At 48.5% G+C, this 19942-nt stretch overlaps 1 protein-coding gene across 1 annotated transcript in view; it reads right to left on the bottom strand.

Moving 5' to 3' along the window:
* XRN1 (5'-3' exoribonuclease 1) overlaps nucleotides 1-19942 on the bottom strand; it is a 1184094-nt gene that overhangs the window by 569227 nt on the left and 594925 nt on the right. The window contains exon 29 of the mRNA XM_085633624.1: nucleotides 14790-14922. Within this exon, the coding sequence (XP_085489750.1) occupies nucleotides 14790-14922 (133 nt within the window). The remainder of the gene's footprint in view (nucleotides 1-14789; nucleotides 14923-19942) is intronic.

Raw genomic sequence — 19942 nt, 5'->3', positions numbered from 1 at the left:
TACCAACACTCAAAGCATGGTGTACAGACATGGACACAGCCACGGTGACCGAAAAAGCAGTATACATTAACCGAAGCTGTGCGCGGAAAAGGAACAAAGTGTGGGGGGCTTGGAATAAATTTCGGGGATACATATGTGAACCTCCAAGGGAACTGGTGGACGAGGCTTCTGAGGAAGAGAATGATGGGGTAATGTAAGTTTCATATGCAAGATATTGTCAAGGGTCGTGATCAAAATAGTGATGGCGGGCAAAATGCTGCAGAACTGTATGTCGCTGGAATGCACTTATATCGAGATTTGTCGGAATTGTATGTGCCTTTCTATTTGTTAGAATTAAAAAAAAGTTAAAAAAAAAAAAAGAAGTACCCTTGCATGCCCGTAGATGGCATCGGTCAACTCCGCGTGATGTCGTAAGCATGGCGTTCGTCGTGATGTCCGCGTCGTCACTATAAACGCCACTCCAGAGCACTAACATCAGTACTTTTCACGACTTTCCACACCAAAAGCCATGAAGGGACTGACCATGGTGTGTTAAAAAAGATAACTAGGGCCAACACTCCAGCGAGTGGCGGATGGGTAGGTCAGTAAGGAATCTGCGGCTAGATCATGTCCCTACCAGACAAGTCGTTGACAAAGGTAAGTAACTTGTCCTTCTAATAGAGACATCTAGCCTCAGATTCCTTAGCTTTGTAAAGATACCCAAACAATACCTTCCTCGGAGGTAGGACTGCGGAAAAGTTTTAAACCAAACCAAGAAATCCTGCAAGACAGAGCTGCCAAACAGGCCCTCCTCGTGAACTTGAGAGTCCAAGCAATAGGGTCTGGTGAATGTATGAAGAGATGCCCCTGATGGAAGGTAAAAAGGCTTTCAGTGCCAATCCGATAGCCCGGAGCTCCAACAGGTTGATATGGAGCATGGCTTCCGCCGGAGACCAGAGTCCTCCAATCTCCACCTGCCCCAGATGGCAGCCCCAGAAGACGCATCCGCCACTACTGTGAGATCTGGGTGGGGAAAGGAGAGGGATCTGCCTCTGACCCAATTGCAGTTTGTAAGCCACCACTGCAGGTCTTTGGCATTGACCTCCGATATCTGGACAAGGTTGATGAGGTTTCCCTGATGCTGTGCTCATTGGAACTTCAGGTCCCACTGCAGAGCCCACATATGCCATCTGGCATGGCCCACAAGCAGGACGCAGGGGAACATGAGGCCTAACGGCCTCAGAGTCCTTCTCACCGAAATCAAGGATAGAGGCTGAAACATCGGTATCATAGCCTGAATATCCTAGACTCACCACTCTGGAGGAAAACATGAAACTGCACTGTGTCCGTAAAAGCTCAGGTAAATGGGAGCATCTGAGAGGAAGTCAGGTGTGACTTCAACATGTTGATAGTGAGCCCCAGCGAATGCAGGAGGTCCACCATAGCCTGGAGGTGGGAGACGACAGCCTGGGGCGAGCCCACCTTCAGCAGCCAGTCATCGAGATAGGGGGAGGACTGGCACCCCTGATCTGTGCATGTATGCTGCAACCAGCGCCATCCCCTTGGTGAACACCCAAGGGTCGCTGGTAAGACCAAGAAGGAGCACAGTGAACTGAAAATGCTTGTGACCTACTGGAAACCGCAGGTAACGCAGATGAGCATGCAGGACAGGAATGTTAAAATGGGTGTCCTGCACGTCCAACGCTACCATTCAGTCTCCTGGGCCTAGGGCAGACAAGACCTGAGCCAATGTCAGCATCTTGAATTTCTCCTTTTTGAGGAAGTAGTTGAGGGTTCAGAGATCTAGGACAGGACAAGGGCATTTGTCCTTTTTCTGGACCAGACAGTAGCAGGAATAGCAACCACAGCCTACTTCTGCGAACTGAGCCCTCTCTATGGCTTCCTTGGCAAAGAGAGCCATGACTTGCTACTGGAGCAGGTAGAGATGATCAGCCGGTCATTAGATGGAGATATGGAAGGGGTAGTTTGAGGGGAGAGTGTAGCCCTTTTGGACGATCTGCGAAACCCACCGGGGAAGCGGGGGGGGGGGGGGGGCTCAGAGTCGGCTGGGGCAGGGGGATTTGGGGGGGGGGGGGGGGAGTGGCTGGACTAGACCTCTGGCTACCAGACACATGAAGCAGGTAGGAACCGCACCCTAATTCACAAAGGTGGCTGGGTAGCTCGGTGGCTGGGATAAGGTTGGTGTGGTTGAAGCCCCTTCCATGGCCACAAAAAGAGTAAAGGACAGACTGGGGATGTGGGGCAGCCGAGAGGCCCAAGGACTTGGCCGTAGCCCACGAATCCTTAAAGTGTTTCAGCGCTAAAATTTCAAAGAGACAGGTGCCCTTGAATGGTATGTCCATGAGGGAAGCTTGGATAGCCCCTTAAAAGCCAGATGCTCTCAGCCAGGTATGGCGTCTGAGGGCCACCGTCGATTAAACCTCTCTGCCCATTGAGTCAGTTGTGTCCAAGCCACAGCATATAGTAAACTTAGCTGCATCTCTCCCATCTGTAACTGCTTGAGAGAGAATGGCTCTGGCCTCCTCCGGCACCTGTGGCAGCACTTGCGCAACTGTTTCTCACAGCGTGTGGGAATGACGAGCCAATAAGCATGCAGTGTTCACTGATAGCAAAGCAAGGCTGGTGGAAGAAGGAATATGTTACTTACTCTGTAAGCATCTATTCATAGTGTGTAGTGCCGTAGATTCATATGGTTAACATTATTCTGCCATCTACTGTTGGGCTTGGATGATTACAAGCTGTTTTTCTACGAAGAAGTCTTCGAATCACAAGGTATAGTGACTCCTCCTCCGGTGTGTATTGCGCATGTTCCTCAGTTCCTGTGTTAGATTGATTTTGGCTCATCGGGTAAGTGTTAGAAAGATAAGAGCAATACAGTGACAGAATAAAAAGAACATGCATATAAAAGTCTTTAGTATATAAGGAATATGCTACTTACCAGTATGCATCTGTTCTTGGCATGTAGAGCTGCAGATCTACACACTTGTGCATAGATCGCCATCTGGTGTTGGGCCCGAATGTTTGCAGTTTGCTTTTCCTCTTCGAAAGTCTTTGGAAGTCACGAGTTCGGCGACTCCTCCCTTGGATCGTATTGCGCATGGGCTTCGGCTCCATCCTCAGATTGTTTTTCGCCAGCAGGGAAAGATGGAGCGTAGTAATAACAGTGAAGATGCCCATGTGTGTGTTATCTAAATAAGATGAACTGGAACAGATACAGGTAGCCAGGGAGGAGGGTGGGCGTGTGTAGGTCTGCAGCTCTACATGCCAAGAACAGATGCATACTGGTAAGTAGAATATTTCGTTCGAGGCATATGAGCTGCAGATTACACACTTGTGCATAGATTATATAGCAGTACCCACCGTTAGCGGCGACCACCCGTATCTTTTGCAGTGGTTTGAAATAATGTTTTGAGTACAGCCTGGCCCACACTAGCTTGTTGCTTAGTTTGCACATCTACACAATAGTGTTTGGTGAAAGTGTGCCGTGTTGACCATGTAGCTGCTTTGCAGATATCATCTAATGTGATGTTCCCTAGAAAAGCCATTGAAGCCCCTATTTTACGTGTAGAATGGGCTTTAGGGGGAACTGATCGCGTTCGTTTTGCTTTATGGTAGCAAATCTGAATGAATTTGACAATCCACCTAGCTATCCCCGACTTGGAGATGGGGTTGCCCTCGTGTGGTGGAGAGAAAGAGACAAACAGTTGTTTGGTCTTAAGGAAAGGTTGTGTTCTCTCGATGTAGTAGAGTAAGGCTCGTTTGACATCTAGTGTGTTAAGAGCTCTTTCTGCAACAGTTTGTAGTTGCTAGAAGAATACTGGTAGTTCTACAGATTGGTTTAGGTGAAAAGGAGAAATGACTTTGGGGAGGAATTTTGGGTTGGTATGGAGAACCACCTTATTATGGTGCATTTGTAGAAAAGGTTCTTGAATAGTAAATGCTTGTATCTCACTGACCCTTCTGAGGGAAGTGATGGCTACAAGAAAAGCGGTTTTCCATGTTAAGAATTGAAGTTCACATTTGTGTAGGGGTTCAAAAGGAGGTCCCATTAGTCTGGTGAGAACGATATTTAGGTTCCACACAGGTGAGGGTGGCACTCTGGGGGAATTGTTCTTTTAAGGCCTTCCATGAAGGCTTTAATGGCAGGTACTCTAAAAAGTGATAGATGTTGTCTGTTTTGTAGGTAAGCTGCTATGGCTGCGAGGTGTAGTCGAATGGATGTATAGGCTAGATTGCACCTTTGTAGGTGGAGTAAGTAGCCTATGATGTGTTGAATGGACACATCTAGGGGATCGATGGTGTTATGACAATAGATAACAAAACGTTTCCACTTGGCGGCGTAGCACGCTCTAGTGGTAGGGCGCCTAGCTTCTTTGATGACGTTCAGACAGTCAGGGGGAAGATTTAGGTACCCGAATTCTAGGATTTCAGGAGCCAGATCGCAAGGTTGAGCTGAGCTGGGTCCGGGTGTCTGATCTCTCCATGGTTCTGGGTTAAGAGGTGTGGAGAGAGGCGTAATTTTTGATGTGGTACTACCGATAGTTCCAGCAGTGTGGTGTACCACGGTTGTCTGGCCCAAGTTGGCGCTACTAATATTAGTATGAGGGAGTGCTGTTGTAGTTTGCGCACTACTAGTGGAATGAGTGGGAGAGGCGGAAAAGCGTACGTAAATCTGCCTGACCAGTTCATCCATATCGCATTACCTTTGGACAATGGGTGTGGGTATCTGGCGGCGAAGCTTGGGCATTTTTTGTTTTCGTGGGAGGCGAAGAGGACTATCTGTGGATGCCCCCACATTTGAAAGTATGGGTGAAGAACTTGCGGGTGAAGTTCCCACACGTGGAGTTGTTGTGTTTGTCTGCTGAGTAGATCTGCTATAGTGTTTGGTACTCCTGGGACATGTTGGGCTAGGAGAAAGATTTTCCGGGGTATGGCCCATCTCCATATGCTTTGTGCTAAATGAGAGAGCTGTGGAGAGTGTGTGCTGCCTTGTTTTTGAATATAATACATGGCTGTCATGTTGTCTGTGCGGATTAGGACTGCTTTGCCCAAAATTTGTGTCTGAAAGGATTTTAGGGCTAGGAAGATTGCTAGTAACTCCAGATGGTTGATATGGAGTAGCTTCTGTTGAGGTGTCCATTTGCCTTGCATGGTGAGATGTAATAGATGAGCTCCCCAGCCGGAGAGCGATGCGTCTGTTAGTACTATCTGGGGAACCGGGTCCAGGAACGGTCGACCTTTGGAAAGGTTTGTGGTGGTCCACCACTGCAGAGAGCGATGGGTACGACCGTCTACCAACACCAGATCTGTTAATTGACCCTGGGCCTGGTTCCATTGGTGCGCTAAGCACTCTTGGAGAGGACGCATCTGGAGTCTTGCGTGAGGTACTATGAAGATGCAAGAGGCCATCATCCCTATTAGTTGCATAAACACCCGAGCTGGAAGGGAGTGTTGTGCTATGAATTTTGCCCGTAGAGCCTGAATGCTTGCAATCCTGGTAGGATTGGGGTAGGCGAGCGCTTTTGAGGTGTCTACAGTGGCACCTAGGTATTGTTTTATGTGGGATGGTTGGAGATGGGACTTTTCGTGGTTTAACCGTGAAGCCCAGTTGATGAAGTAGCTGGATGGTGGTGTGTGTGTGTGTTGTACACACTGATTGTATGAACTGGCTTTTATCAACCAGTCGTCTAGGTATGGGAAGACATGAATGTGTTGCCTTCGCAGATGTGCTGCCACCACTGCTAGGCACTTGGTGAATACTCGTGGTGCGGTTGTGACTCCGAACGGGAGCACTTTGAATTGGTAGTGTTGGCCGTCCACTACAAATCTGAGGTACTTCCTGTGAGCATTGTGCACTGGAATGTGGAAGTAAGCGTCTTTTAGGTCCAAAGTGGTGAGGAAGTCGTTTTGGGAAAGTAGCGGAAGTACCTGCTGAAGCATCACCATATGAAAGTGGTCTGAGTGTATGTATTTGTTTAGGGGCCGAAGGTCTAGGATGGGCCGTAGAGTCTCGTCCCTTTTTGGTATGAGAAAATACAGGGAGTAGACCCCTAATTTTGTTGGTTGGTAGGAACGTGTTCTATTGCCTCTTTGTCTAGGAGGGAGATTACCTCCTACTTGAGTAGCCGCAGATGTTCTGGTGACATCGGGCATTGTCTGGGTGGAATGTTTGGGGGGGGGGAGGGGTAGATGTTAGTTCTAGGCAGTAGCCTGACCGAATTATTTGTGTTACCCATTTGTCTGAGGTGATGGTAGTCCAGACTGGAAGGAAATGTTGGAGTCTGCCCCCGACCGGACTGTGATGGTCTGGGGGAAGTGGAGGGAAGTAATTGGGTAGGCGCGGTGGCAGAGCGGGCGGTGTTTATTTTGCCTCTGCCTTTGTTATTGTTTCCCCTGTAGCCGCCTCTTTGGTAACCCCTTGTAAAGGTGGACTGAGTAGGGGATTTGTATGAAGTGGAAGCGGTGTCTGAGGAGTAGCCTCTGGATGTGCTCCGAAAGGAAGAGCGGCGAAAGGAGCGTCTGGGAGGGTGAGATTGTAAGGCTCCCATGGATTTTGCCGTGTCAGTGTCCTTTTTCATTTTCTCTAGGGCGTCATCCACCTTGGGGCCAAACAGATGTTCCTGGTCAAAGGGATGGTTGAGGATGGAGGCTTGTACCTCCGGTTTAAAACCTGATATCCTTAGCCAGGCATGGTGACGGAGGTGGACACTAGTATTGATAGCCCTAGAGGCTGTGTCTGCTGCATCTAAGGCACAACGTATGGAGGTATTGGTAATTGTTTTGCCCTCCTGAATTAGCTCATTGGCCCTAGCTTTGTATTCATCAGGGAGATGGTGCATTATGGCTTCTAGCTCGTCATAATGGGCCATGTCATACCTCGCTAGTAGTGCTTGTGTATTGGTGATACGCCATATATTGGCCGTAGAGATGCAGTACGCCTGCCTGATGCGTCCAAGAGTTTAGACTCTTTGTCAGGTGGTGGTGCGTCACCTGACGCCTGGGAGTTGGCCCTTTTCCGTGCTGTGGATACCACCAAGGAATCTAGTGGCGGTGGCCCTCTGATGTAGGAGGGGTCTGTTGGGGCGGCTTTATATTTCTTCTCAATGCGCGGGTTAATGACCCTGGCCCTGACTGGGTCCTTAAAGACCTCAGGCACATGTTTTAGAACACCTTTTAGCATAGGCAATATGGAGGTGGTCCTATGTGTGGTGTCAAATGTATCTAAGAGGAAATCCTCTTCCACTGGGTCGGTATGTAAATCTACCCCGTGGTAGTGTGCCGCCCTTTGCAATAAATGGTTGAACCCCAAGGAGTCTTCTGGTGGAGAAGGTCTGGAAGGGTAAAGATCGTCTTGTGGGACGTTAGGGACATCCGGGATATTATAATCGTCCCATGGATCTGGGGATCCTGTTGGAGTGGGGTCCCCTGTAGGTATATCTTGGGGTACATACCCTATGTCGTCGTATGGATCCCCTTGATCATCATCATCCGGGGATGGGGTGGGGGAATGATGAGGTGGGGGTGGCGAAGGTGGAGGAGGTGAAGGTGGAGGAGGTAGTGGGGGTGGGGAAGGTAGTCTGAAAGGGAGGTAGCAGAGTCCTTCCTTTTAGGAGGTGGAGGCGGAGCAGGTTTGTCTAACTGTCTTTTTGATAGAGAGCATTTAATGTCCAGTTTTGGGATCCTTAGTTAATGTTTTTTGTAAGGGATCCGGTGTAAATAGTTCTGGAGAGGTTGGTTGGTCCGTCGGCGCCGAAGGCATCGGGCCGTTGATTTTTTAGGCTGGTCGGTGCTGGCTCGTTGTTTGGAACCATGCTTGGAAAGCTCCGATTGTTTAGTAGGCGCTGAGATGGATTTCGGCTTCGAAATGTCAGTGCCGGTGGTCTTGTGGGCTTTTGTCGGTACCGAAGATGGGGTCGGTGCCGAGGAGCTGGGTCTCGACCCAGAGTGTTTCGGTGTGGGGCTCGGTGTCGAGATGGAGGCCGGTTTCTTTTTCGGTGCCGAAGAGTGCTTATCGGCTCCGACGGTGGGCTGGCTCGAGCCTAAGCCGCCTGAAGGCTTAATTGGCTTCTTTACCGGCCCCGAAGGTGCGGTGTGGGAAGCAGTATCTTTGGTCTTGCTTAGGCCCGAAGGCGTGACCGAAGCCTTTTTCGGTGCCGGCGAGGGTGTGGGGGGGGGGGGGGGTAGAGTAGTACTCACGGCCCTCTGTGCCGGAGTGATGTCCTCCACATCTGAATCGTCTGCTTCGGAGGCGCTGACGAGTTCCTCGTCGGTGTGGTGTTCTTCTGGAGCGTCAACGCCTTCCCCGAAGAGGTCGTCCGGGATCGCTGTCGAAGAGTGTGCCATGGTTCTTCGGTCCCGAATCGTTTTCTTGGACCGGAAGGATTTACACGCCGGACAGTCTCGAGGCTCTTGTTCAAGGGAGAGGCAGAGGTTGCACACCTCGTGGAGATCGGTGTGGGGGAATTTTGACCCACATCGAGGACACTTTTTAAATGGAGTCCTTTCCATTAGCCAGGACCGGAGCTTGGGTAGGCCCAAAGGCCACCGTCGACGACTGGAACCGAAGGTCTTGCCGATGAGAGGCGCGTCGAGTGGGGAGATCGCGAACGAAAACAATACCGCGAATTGGGGTGAGGATTGCGCGTCGATCGTCGAACTGGAAGCTGTTCGGAACCGGAGCGCAAAGATTACATCTGAGCCCGATGGCGGAAAAAAACAATCTGAGGATGGAGGCGAAGCCCATGCGCAATATGATCCAAGGGAGGAGTCACCGAACTCGTGACTTCCAAAGACTTTCCAAGAGGAAAAACAAACTGCAAACATCCGGGCCCAACACTAGATGGCGATCTATGCACAAGTGTGTAATCTGCAGCTCATATGCCTCGAACAATATGTTTTACATAGTTTGAAGTAATACAACCAAATGCTTTTGGGGAGGCGGACGGGTGTATACGAATATACAGCACTACACGCCACGAAGAGATGCTTACAGGGTAACATTCCATTCGTAGCATGTTTTGGCCTTAGATACATATGCTTAGCATCAAATGTAAAGCAGTGCAAAAGACGGCTAAAGCGGTGGAGGTGGACACCAATCTAGTCGAGGAGGCAAAGCTGATGAGGGGTGCTGGTGGTCGGATGGCTGAAACTCTTGGGCTGTGTTTGGGTTGTGTTTGAGCGTCTGAAAGGGCGCCTGGCATGGGCTCCTTGTTGAAGATGAGCCTTTTTTTTTTTTTTTTTAGGTAAAACGTCTAATTTTTTTGTTTCTTTGAATCAATTCTTCCCAATTTGAGGATGGATGAAAATGAATTTTTTTCCTTTTGTCTACTTCCGCTTGCAGTCTCTCGAGGACTGTTTTCTGTGAGTCATCTGATCTAGAAGCAGAGGACTATCTTGTTTGAAAAAGACTTGGGCACTGAATAGGCTTTAGAAGCTGTTTACAGGGCTAAAAGTGGTTTCGGCATCAGACGTTACGCCGGTGCAGACGGAGTCTTCAACTTCTAAGAGTTTTTCAGTTCCTTGGCGTCACAGAATTGGTGGGAGTCCAGGTTCTTGATCAAGTCCTCTATCGGCTCCGAAGCCTTACCCCCGTGCTGACCGAAGGCTGGAGAGACACTGAGGTTGGCATAATTCTGTGTCCAAGGTTGCATGCTCATCCCCCTGAGGGATGATGCTCCGCCTTAGTGATGGTCTCTTGTGAGGCTTATGGTGTTTCTTTTCAACCGTATTCGTGGATCCCGGCATGGACTTGACGGCTGCAGAGGTGCAAGGAGTATATTCTTCCTAACTGTTCTTCTGGTTCGGATATGCCAGAGTTAATTACTTCTGGTCTGTCTTGGTGCACTTGTAGGCCTTACAAGAAAACAAGTTACTTACCTGTAACTACAGTTATCCAGTATTGGTATCTTTCATAGATTCACATGCCTGAATCATTCCCCGTCGCCAAGATGGGAGTCCCACGGTAAAATACAAAAGTAGTGCCATAAGTAATAAATAGGCCAAAAGAGGCCAGAGGCTATATCTTAGTAGCCTATCTACGTCCTTATATGAAAAGGACCAAAAGTCAGCTCCAACCAATCAGCTATCGGCACCTCTAGAACACTTCCAACAGAAGCAGTTCTCCTCAGATTTTCCAGCACAAGTGGAAAGTAAATATCCCCAAAATCACCGAGAACTGGCTCCATGGGGAGGAGGGTGGGTGCATGTGAATCTATGAAAGATACCGGTACTAGATAACTGTAGTTACAGGTAAGTAACTTGTTTTCTTATCCAGTATTGGGGTATCTTTCATAGATTCACATGCCTGAATCAGAATAGCAAGCAGTACCTCAATTGTACTGTTAGCAGATGGTGGGAGGCATGCAATTTAAAACTCCCAATATACACCCACAATCTTGAGACATTGCAATGACAAAGCATAAAAGCAATAATCATACAGTTTGATCAGCATGAGAAACGTATAAATTGAGAAACATAGGAGCATGAACACTGTAAGCAATGTAACAGTAAAGAAAGCTTAATATTAGACAAGCGTAAAAGAAAATTTTAAGAATCTGACCTTAGTGAAAGAGATGGCGTAACACAGCTTGTCCAACCGCTGCATCCTCCTTTTGTGCAGATTGGAGGCAGTAGTGTCTTGTGAACGTGTGGACATTCTTCCATGTCGCAGCATGGCATATCTTGTCCAATATAACTCCAGCAAACAAAGCTGTAGATGCAGCAACAGTTCTAGTGGAATGTGCTTTAGCCCTCACCTTGAGAAATTTGTTGGCTTTTTCGTGGCAGAATTGAATGGCAGATGTGACCCATCTGGCTATTGTGGCTTTTGTTACCGCTGTTCCCTGTTTTCCTTGACCGTAGGCCACCAACAGTTGATCCGTCTTTCTAATATCCTTTGTTTTTTTAAGATAAAACCTCTAACACCTTTTTACATCCAATGAATGTAATGTCCTTTCAGCTGGACTGGATGGATTCTGGAATAAAAATTGTAGCATTACTGGTTCGTTCAAGTGAAATTGCGTGGGTACCTTTGGAATGAACTTAGGATTTGTTCGCAGGATTACACAGTTCTGTGTAAAACGCAAGAATGGTTCTTGGATCGTAAAAGCCTGGATCTCACTAACCCTCCTTGCAGAGGTAAGAGCCAGCAAGAGGGCTACTTTCCATGTGAGATATTTGAGATCTGCTTTATGGATCGGTTCAAATGGTTGTCTCATCAGTTGTGCTAACACCACATTGAGTTCCCACTCCGGAGTAGGCGAACGCAAAGGAGGGAAAGTGCGAAAAAGTCCTTTCGTGAATTACAGGGTAACATTCCATTCGTAGCATGTGTTGGCCGTAGATAAGACGACAAACACAAAGAAGGAAGCTGCGGAGATTTTCTGTACCTGGAAATAGCCAGGTGTACCTTGACAGAAGAGAAAGTGAGTCCAGATTTGGCCAGTGAGAGCAAATAAGGTAAAATCTGTTCAGGAGGAGCTTGAATTGGATGAACTTTATTGGTTTCACACCAACAACAAAATCTTTTCCATTTTAAACGATACGTTTTGATAGTGCTTTCAGCACAGGTTTTAGAAAGTATATCTCGACAGTCCTGCGAAATACTGAGATCCTTGAACTCTAGCAATTCCGGAGCCATGCGTGCAAGTGCAGGGATTGCGGCTGCAAATGGACTACCTGACCACTGTTCCGTGATAACATGGTCGTTGTCGGATGCAGGCGAATGGGTTTGTCTTGTGACAACAGAAGAAGCTACTGGAACCAATACTGTCTGGGCCAACGGGGTGCAATCAGAATTAGGCGGCAGCCTTCCAGTTTCAACTTTTTGAGCACCCTGGGGATTAATGGAATCGGGGGAAAAGCGTAGGCATAGATCCTGGACCATCTCATTGAAAGGGCATTCCCCCTTGATCCTGGTTGAGGGAACCTGCTGGCGTAATATCGGCATTTCTTGTTCTCCCTTGACGCAAACAGATTCAGAGCTGGTTTGCCCCATATCCGAAGAATCTTGTTCACCTGCATTTGTTCTAACTCCCACTCGTGGCAGCCTGATCGAGATCGGCTTAGCGAGTCTGCTAGTTAATTGTGTAGACCCTTCACATGCTCAGCCTTCAAGGATATTCCGTGAAACGTCTATTCCCACAATTCTTGCGCTTCCTGGGAAAGCATTACAGACCTTGTTCCTCCCAGTTTGTTTATGTAGTACATGCTGGTCGTATTGTCGGTACGGACCAGCACTGAGGAACCTGCTATCCTTGGAAGGAAAGCCTGAAGTGACAAAAATATGGCCAAAAGCTCCAAACCGTTGATGTGTTGCTGTTTCTGTATCTGAGACCACTTTCCCTGGATCTGTAAATCCTGCAGATGACCTCCCCATCCTTCCATGGAGGCGTCTGTCAATACAAAATACGGGATGTTTTGCAGAAAGATGAGACCTTGGGCAAGATTTGCTGTTTGTGAAAACCAACAGAGTGCGTTCACCATACGTGCAGTTATTTGTATAACATCCTCGAAAGAACCCATTGCTTGTTGCCATTGTTTCTGCAATTCCTTTTGAAGAGGTCTCATTTTGAGCCGCGCTAAAGGGATCAAGTTGATCGCTGAGCAGCACATTCCTAGGAGCGATTTGAATGTTCGAACAGAAACTGACTTCCTTTTTTAAATGGCTGTCGCTAATTTTTGAAGGCGCAACTGACAATCTTGAAACAAGAATGCCTTGCACTGGACGGTGTCAAAGGACGCTCCGAGGAATAAAATGTTCTGAGTTGGAACCAAATTTGATTTGCCCTTGTTCAAAGTGAGCCCTAGTGAATTGAACAGATGGAGCCAAATTGTTGTCTCAATATTGGATTCTTGCTTCGACGGAACTTTGAGCAGCCAATCGTCGAGGTATGGGAAAACTTGGATCCCCCGAGATCGTAAAGTCACTGCTACTGGTGCTAAGCACTTGGTGAAGATCCGTGGTGCAGATTTTAGGCCAAACGGGAGCACCTTGAATTGATAGCGGGTGCCAGCCACTGTGAATCGCAGATATTTTCGCTGTTTTGGATGGATAGGGATATGAAAGTATGCGTCTTCCATGTCCAGATAAGTCATGAAATACCCTTCGTTTAAGCACCCCAGAATATTGGAAAGTGTTACCATCCGGAATGTTTGCTTTTTGAGAAAATTGTTGAGATTGCGGAGATCTAGAATCGGTCGCCATTCTCAGGACTTCTTTTTGATTAGAAAGAAACAAGAGTAGAAACCTTTTCCTCTCTGCGTGGATGGTACTTCTTCTATCGCTTCCTTGAGGAGCATGATCAAGACTTCTTTGCGCAATAAGTGAAGACGAGGGGGAGGGGGACCCCTGGGCGGAGTGGTAGGTGGTATCTGGAGAAATTCTAGTGTATGACCTTTGGTGACTAGGTCCAGCACCAAGAGGTCCGAAGTGATCTTGTGCCACCGCTGTGCATAAGCAGAAATTTTCGCACCCACGGGTGGGGGGGGGGGGGGGGGGGGGAAAGGCTGACTGGTACCCTGAGAAGCTCATTGTTTTCTGGCCGAATCACGGCCCTGTTGCTGTGTCCGCTTTAGTCCATCCTGCCGAGAGAAACCAGACGTCGATGACTGACGGTAAGACGATTGGTTGTACGACTGTCGGTACTGAGGTTGGTATTGACGATACTGCATACTACGTCCCTCTTTGTCTGGAGAAGTAGTAATTGGTGTCGCAGGGCTTTTTGAACGCCGCTGTGCAGCCCGAGATATTACCTAATCTGGCCTCGGATGACCTATTAGGCAAGATGGACTGTTCTCTGGAGCACTGTATTTTTTCTCTATACGAGGTAGCACTGCAATTATGGATGCTGGCGTCATGATTTTCACGCCCTCTTGCCAGATGTAATCAATGATGGGAATAGAGCGAATTATCTTTCTAGTATCCTCCTTGAAGTCATGTAAAAAACAGCCGGTTTGTTTGTCCGTAATAGGGAGCTGAAACCTAGTAGCTGCTCACTGCATCAAATTATGAAATCCTCTGACGTCTTCAGGAAGAGAATTAGAGGGTAAATGCGGAGGCGGTGTCTCGATCATATAATCGTCCCAGGGATCTGGGGCATCTGCTTGTTTAGGTAATTCGCCTTCCTCAACTTGTTATGTATCCTACACAACAATTATAGATCCTCAAGAGGCAAATATCAAATATACTCGATTTGTTAATCTTTTAAAGTTTATTCCATAATGTTGGAGATCACATGTTTAGTGAACCAGATTTTATTTTCAGGGTAGACGCTACATGAAAGTGATATTATAAGGACGTAACTGTGAGGTGAAAGAGGCCTAAAGTGTAATAAAATTGGATATGTTGATTGTGTAGTCACAAAGAAGCAAAAGGGTATAGTGAAACACATATTGGCTGAATATTATTGAATACATTTTGAAAGAATAATGAATTGAGTAACTGATTTTTGCCCTTCAAAGAATCTTGAATTGTTGATGTGTTCAGTACTCTTTAGCTTTTAAATTTACCTTTTTTTCGTAAATCACTATTTCTACTTCCTTTTTCACTTCTTTTCACTTAAAGCTTAACATGATTTTGAAATTGATGTTTAAGCATACATGCATTATTCCATTAATCCCCTGCTAAAGATTTGTTACCTCGGTTATCAATTATTTAATTTGTTGGCATTTTTTCTTAATAATTAATAACATCCGGTTTCATTTCTTACTGTCACAGCAGTTTAGGTTCCTTCATATGGCCATTGATCTCTATAAACGAGCTCAACCCATTCATGCATATCTTTGCTTACCTCCCTTGAGCCCAATAACAGTCCCTCTAAGTCCAACAGGAACAGAAAATCCATATCTCACATTGACCACACGGTCAAACAGCCGGTATTCCGCATCTCTGTCAGGAACAACGCCATGATGCTGCTCTAGTGGCTGCCAAAACCATAAAAATGACAAGGACAGGTTTAATTCTTTGAATGACAAGTCATTCATACATAACATATGACTAACGGGCAATAAGCAAAAGATGCAGCAATTACAGGACTCTTGGCAGAAATACCTGCACCACTTTCATCACCTATTAAGACGTTTGGACAACCTAGTGGTAGGGCTATATATTGTGCCGTATGTTAAATATCAGTGAAGTTGGTTGCACAGTGAATCCCTTGTGGTCTCTCTGATCCACTCTCCAACATCCCACCTCATCTATTCTTCCCAATTTGAAAATCTGTATAGAAATGCTGCTATGCCACTAACAAAGCTAAGGATGATGGGTGGACAGTGATACCGGAGAGGAGTCTGTACAGAGAATATTGGTGCAACTATACGTTTCTTATCTTTTCTTAAAACAATCCATTAGTTTCTCACCATTACCAACCAGAGGGTGCTGATAGTTAAGCCACATATTAAGTAGAAAAAGGTGCTTACCTTCAGTAATGGCTTCTCTGGCAGAGGCTTTATTTAGCCGCAGATTTCTTCCCTTAGAATAAACCCCCAGGTGTCAGACTTGATCTGGAAATGTTTTATGAGCAGTAGCTCTGCGAGCCGGTAGGTGACGTCATTCAGCTTCGTCCGTGCTGGAAGTGACGAGCCCGGTGCCTATAAAGGCACCACCCCAGAGCGCTGACTTCAGATTCTTTACGCAACTTTTCACGCCAGAAGCGCAGAGCCATTTAGGACACCGACCACTGGTGCGTCAACTAGGGCCCTTAAAAAGGGAAACAACCATTAACTCTGAAATCCAGAGTGGGGAGGATGAGTGTAGGAAAGTGCCCCTTTTGGACATGGTCACCCCAACTTTTTGCCTGGTCTTTGATGCAATTGTGACTGACGTGCACTGGGTTCGAGCTAACCAGGTCCCCAGTGCCTGTGCTCTTTCTCTAAAATAAGGCCACTGTACAATTGTACGGTAATTCCCAAGGGCTGCAGCATGTACTGTGTCACCCTAAGGGACCCACCACCAAACTCATGCAGACTGCCATTGCAGCAGGATGCATGAAATGGTGCAGAGAAAAGTGAAAATACTACGCGACACCCACCCCGAGTGCCATGTCTCACATAACTGCATGAAGACCAAGTTACTTACCTTCAGTAACGATATATCTGTAAGAAACATTAGTTAGTTATAGATTCTTTACCTTAGAATTACGATCCAAACACAGAGCCATGCAAGACACTGACCAATGGTGCACAAACCTAGGGCCCTTAACCGTAGAAATCAGTTCGCAGAACGGGGAGGATGGGTGGGGCGGTAAGGAATCTATCACTAACTAATGTCTCTTACAGATATATCGTTCCTGAAGGTAAGTAACTTGTTCATCTGAAAGAAACACGTTAGTTATAGATTCCTTACCTTAGAATGGATACCCCAGCAATACGAACCCAGGAGGTGGGTCTGCGAACCAAGATTACACCAGAAAGTCCTGGGTAACAGAACGGCCAAAGAAGCCATCTCTCAGGACTTGACTGTCAAAGCAGTAGTGTTTCGTAAATGTGTGCAACAAAGCCCACGTAGCTGCCCGATAGAGGTTATCGAGAGGCACTCCTCGCCCCAAATCAGTAGTAGCTGCCGTTGCCCTGGTGGAATGGGCGCGCAGCCCCACTGGAGGTAACTTCTTCGACAGAGAATAGCAGGCTTTGATACACAAAATGACCCATCTGGAGATAGTCCCCTTGTGTACAGCTTGACCTTTCTTGGAGCCCACGTATCCAACAAAGAGCTGGTCCTCAACCCGGAACTGTTTGGTGCGATCCAGATAAAAGGAAAGCGCACGTTTTGGGTCCAGACGGTGGATCCTCTCCTCCTCTTTCAAAGGATATGGAAAAAAGGTGGGCAAAGTGATTGTCTGCCCGATGTGAAAGGCCGTGACAACCTTGGGCAGGAAGGATGGACGAGTCCTGAGAACTACCTCCTCCGAATGGACAGACAGGAAAGGAGGCTGAGAAGAAAGGGCCTGGAGCAAGCTCACTCTTCTGGCAGATGTGATGGCAACCAGGAATGCAGTCTTAAGTGTTAAAAGCGTCAAAGGACAGTTATGTAGCAGCTTAAAGGGAGCGCACATTGAATTACTTGGACCCGGTCGCGCCTGATCTTCTTCAGCACTCTGGGCAGAATTGGTATAGGCGAAAAGGCGTACAACAGTCCGCAACTCCACTCGTGACGAAAAGCGTCGCCTAGCAAGTGACGCCTTGGAAATTCCAACGCGCTGAATTGCGCGTTCTCTTCGGTGGCGAATAGATCTAACCAAGGCTCTCCATTCTGTCGAAAGAGACTTTGCACCACCTCAGAGTGAAGACGCCATTCGTGATCCATCATGCACCTGCTGAAAGTTCGCCCGCCCTGGAACCTGCCAGGTGTTGAACCACCCGGGATATGCCCTGATGTTCCAGCCATGTCCAGAGGCGGAGCCTCCTGACACAGGGACCACAACCCCACCCGCCCTGTTTGTTGCAGTACAACATGGTGGTGGTGTTGTCCGTGAACACCTGCACTATTCTCCCCCGGACAGAGGGAAGGAATACTTTTAGTGCAAGATGAATCGCTGTAAGAAAGTGGCTATGTATATACTGCACAAAGGTAAGGTACAGTGTGTACAGAGTCCAACAGTCCCCAGAGGTTTGGCAGAGGTTAAAGTTAGATATAACCTTACTCTCTAAAGCGATAGCTTGGTCGAGCAGTAAGGCAGTATCAGAGGACAGTGTAAAGCATATGATGTACACACTCAGTCAGCAAATGGTCTCACACACTCAAGAACTGAACTCTAGGCCAATTGTTTTGTATATAAAAATATAGTTTTATTTTAGAACCACAAGTAGGTATCAACATACTTTCTCAGAATGAAATGCTCTAGTTGAATACTTTCAATAAGCAATAGACTTTTAAATGCAATAGTTACAGTTGTTGCAATAGGCAAAACAAGTTAAAAACAATTATAACGAGGAGGAGCCTAGCGCGCATCCAAGATGGTCGCGTGAGCACAGGGCTCCCCGGACCCTTTCTGCTCCTCGGAATTTATCCTGAGAATATCCTGATGTGGTTTATGGAATCTGGGAGATGAAGACCAGCTGAGCACATATCTCTTTTCAAAAATCAACTCGGACCTGGGAATCCTGAGTTGTCGTCGTCGGAACTTTTGGGACCCACCCGACGGAGGTGACCGGGGTGAAGGTGACCCGTGGGGCCGGGCTGCAATTGAACAACAGCGGCTTCAGCGCGGTACCAGTTGCCGATCCACCACTTTCGGTTTCGGTTTTGGACTTCAGGAGACCAGCTGGCGGGTGCGCTCGGGGTGGAGAGGTGCTTCCTGGGCCTCTGCACGAGGTTTTCCTCCACCTGCCACTAGAGTGCCTATAGCCTCGGACCCCCTATACCGACATTTTGAGGTCTTCTTGCTGGTGCCCTTACACCTCTTGGTTGGAGGTCCCCTTGAGTGACCGTGTTCACATGGGGGGCAAAGGGGGTCCCGAGGGGCGCAAGACCAAGGCCTCCCTCCGCGGGGGAGCGGTCCAGAGCAACAACATGGACCGCTACACCCAGGGCAGAGGGTCCCCTGGCGCTGCTGGCCTCCCCCCGGACGCTGCAGGGGGAGGCACGAACGTCTCTACGGAACTTTCCCTGCAGGACATTATGGGCGCCATTGCTGGCATCAGGGAAACCATCGCCACGCAATACGAGGCCCTGGCCCGTAAGATCGACACCGTCGCGATTGATGTCACCCTGATCCGGGCCGACCTCTCCAAAACAAACGAGAGGGTCCAGGCCCTCGATACACGGACCTCCACCCTCGGTGCGGAGGTGTCGGATCTGCGGGCCGCGCTTGGAGACATCAGGGTGGTCAACGATCATATGGCCCGGCGGCTTGAGGACTTCGAGGGACGGGCCCGACGCAACAACATCCGCGTCATAGGTGTACCGGAGTCCTCCGACGGCCGCCCGGTTGACCTCGTGGTCGAGGAACTTATCCTGCAACAGTTGTCCCCGGCTGGCCTAAGTAAGTTCTTTGCCGTGGAGCGGGCCCATCGAGTTCCGGGCGGTCGGCCACGGCCGGGGGCCCACCCGAGGCCTATCGTGGCCAAACTATTCCACTACAGGGACCGCGACGCTATTCTGCAGGCCTCACGGACCCACGGCCCGGTTCGACACGAGAACTCGACCATCAATTTTTACCCGGACTTCACGCAACTGGTCCAGAAACAGCGGATGGGATTCCAAGGGGTGAAGCGTCGTCTCCGCGAGCTGGGCCTAAAGTATTCGATGCTCTACCCTGCAAAACTCCGAGTGGAACATGGGGATCGGACAGCCTTTTTTGACTCTCCTGTGGCCGCAAGTGACTGGCTGGACTCGCTGCCGGACGGAGGTGGCCGTCCCGGACCCTCTGCGGGCACCGCAGGTGACGGGTCCCCTTTAGAATGACTTTTGGTCCTTGATTTTGCCGTTTTGCACTGTTCAGTTGGGTCTTACTTCTTTTGTATATTGTGTTTCACCAGGACCTGTGAGGGGGGCGGGCGGGGACGGGTCCCTTTCCTCCTCCGGGGTCTTTTCGTAGAATGGGGTTAGTGGGGCGACAGGCACACTGCAAGTTGGGGGGGGTTTTTGGCCCGCAGGGGTGCAGGGTGGGGGGAGTTGGACTTGGGGTGGGGTTGGGGGGGAGGAGGGGTTGTTTTGTTGTGTGTTTTTTGTTTACAGGGCGAGGTATTGATTTTTGTCCACATCTGGGAACTGTGCTGCAGGCTGGGGGACCCTTGATCTATTGGAGGGGATGGGGGGGGACGGGTTGAGGCTTATGTCATGGAACGTCAATGGGTTGGGGGACCGTATCAAGCGGGGTGTAGTGCTGCAATATTTGCGTCGTTTGACTCCTGATGTGGTGTTTCTCCAGGAGACGCATCTGGTTGGTAATGTTTGTCATGCAATGAACAGGGGGGGATATCGCCTCGTAGCCCATTCTGGTTT

The sequence above is a fragment of the Triturus cristatus genome, chromosome 11, assembly GCF_964204655.1.
Source record: "Triturus cristatus chromosome 11, aTriCri1.1, whole genome shotgun sequence".
Lineage (NCBI taxonomy): Eukaryota > Metazoa > Chordata > Amphibia > Caudata > Salamandridae > Triturus > Triturus cristatus.
This window is presented reverse-complemented; position numbering and strand designations above follow the sequence as displayed.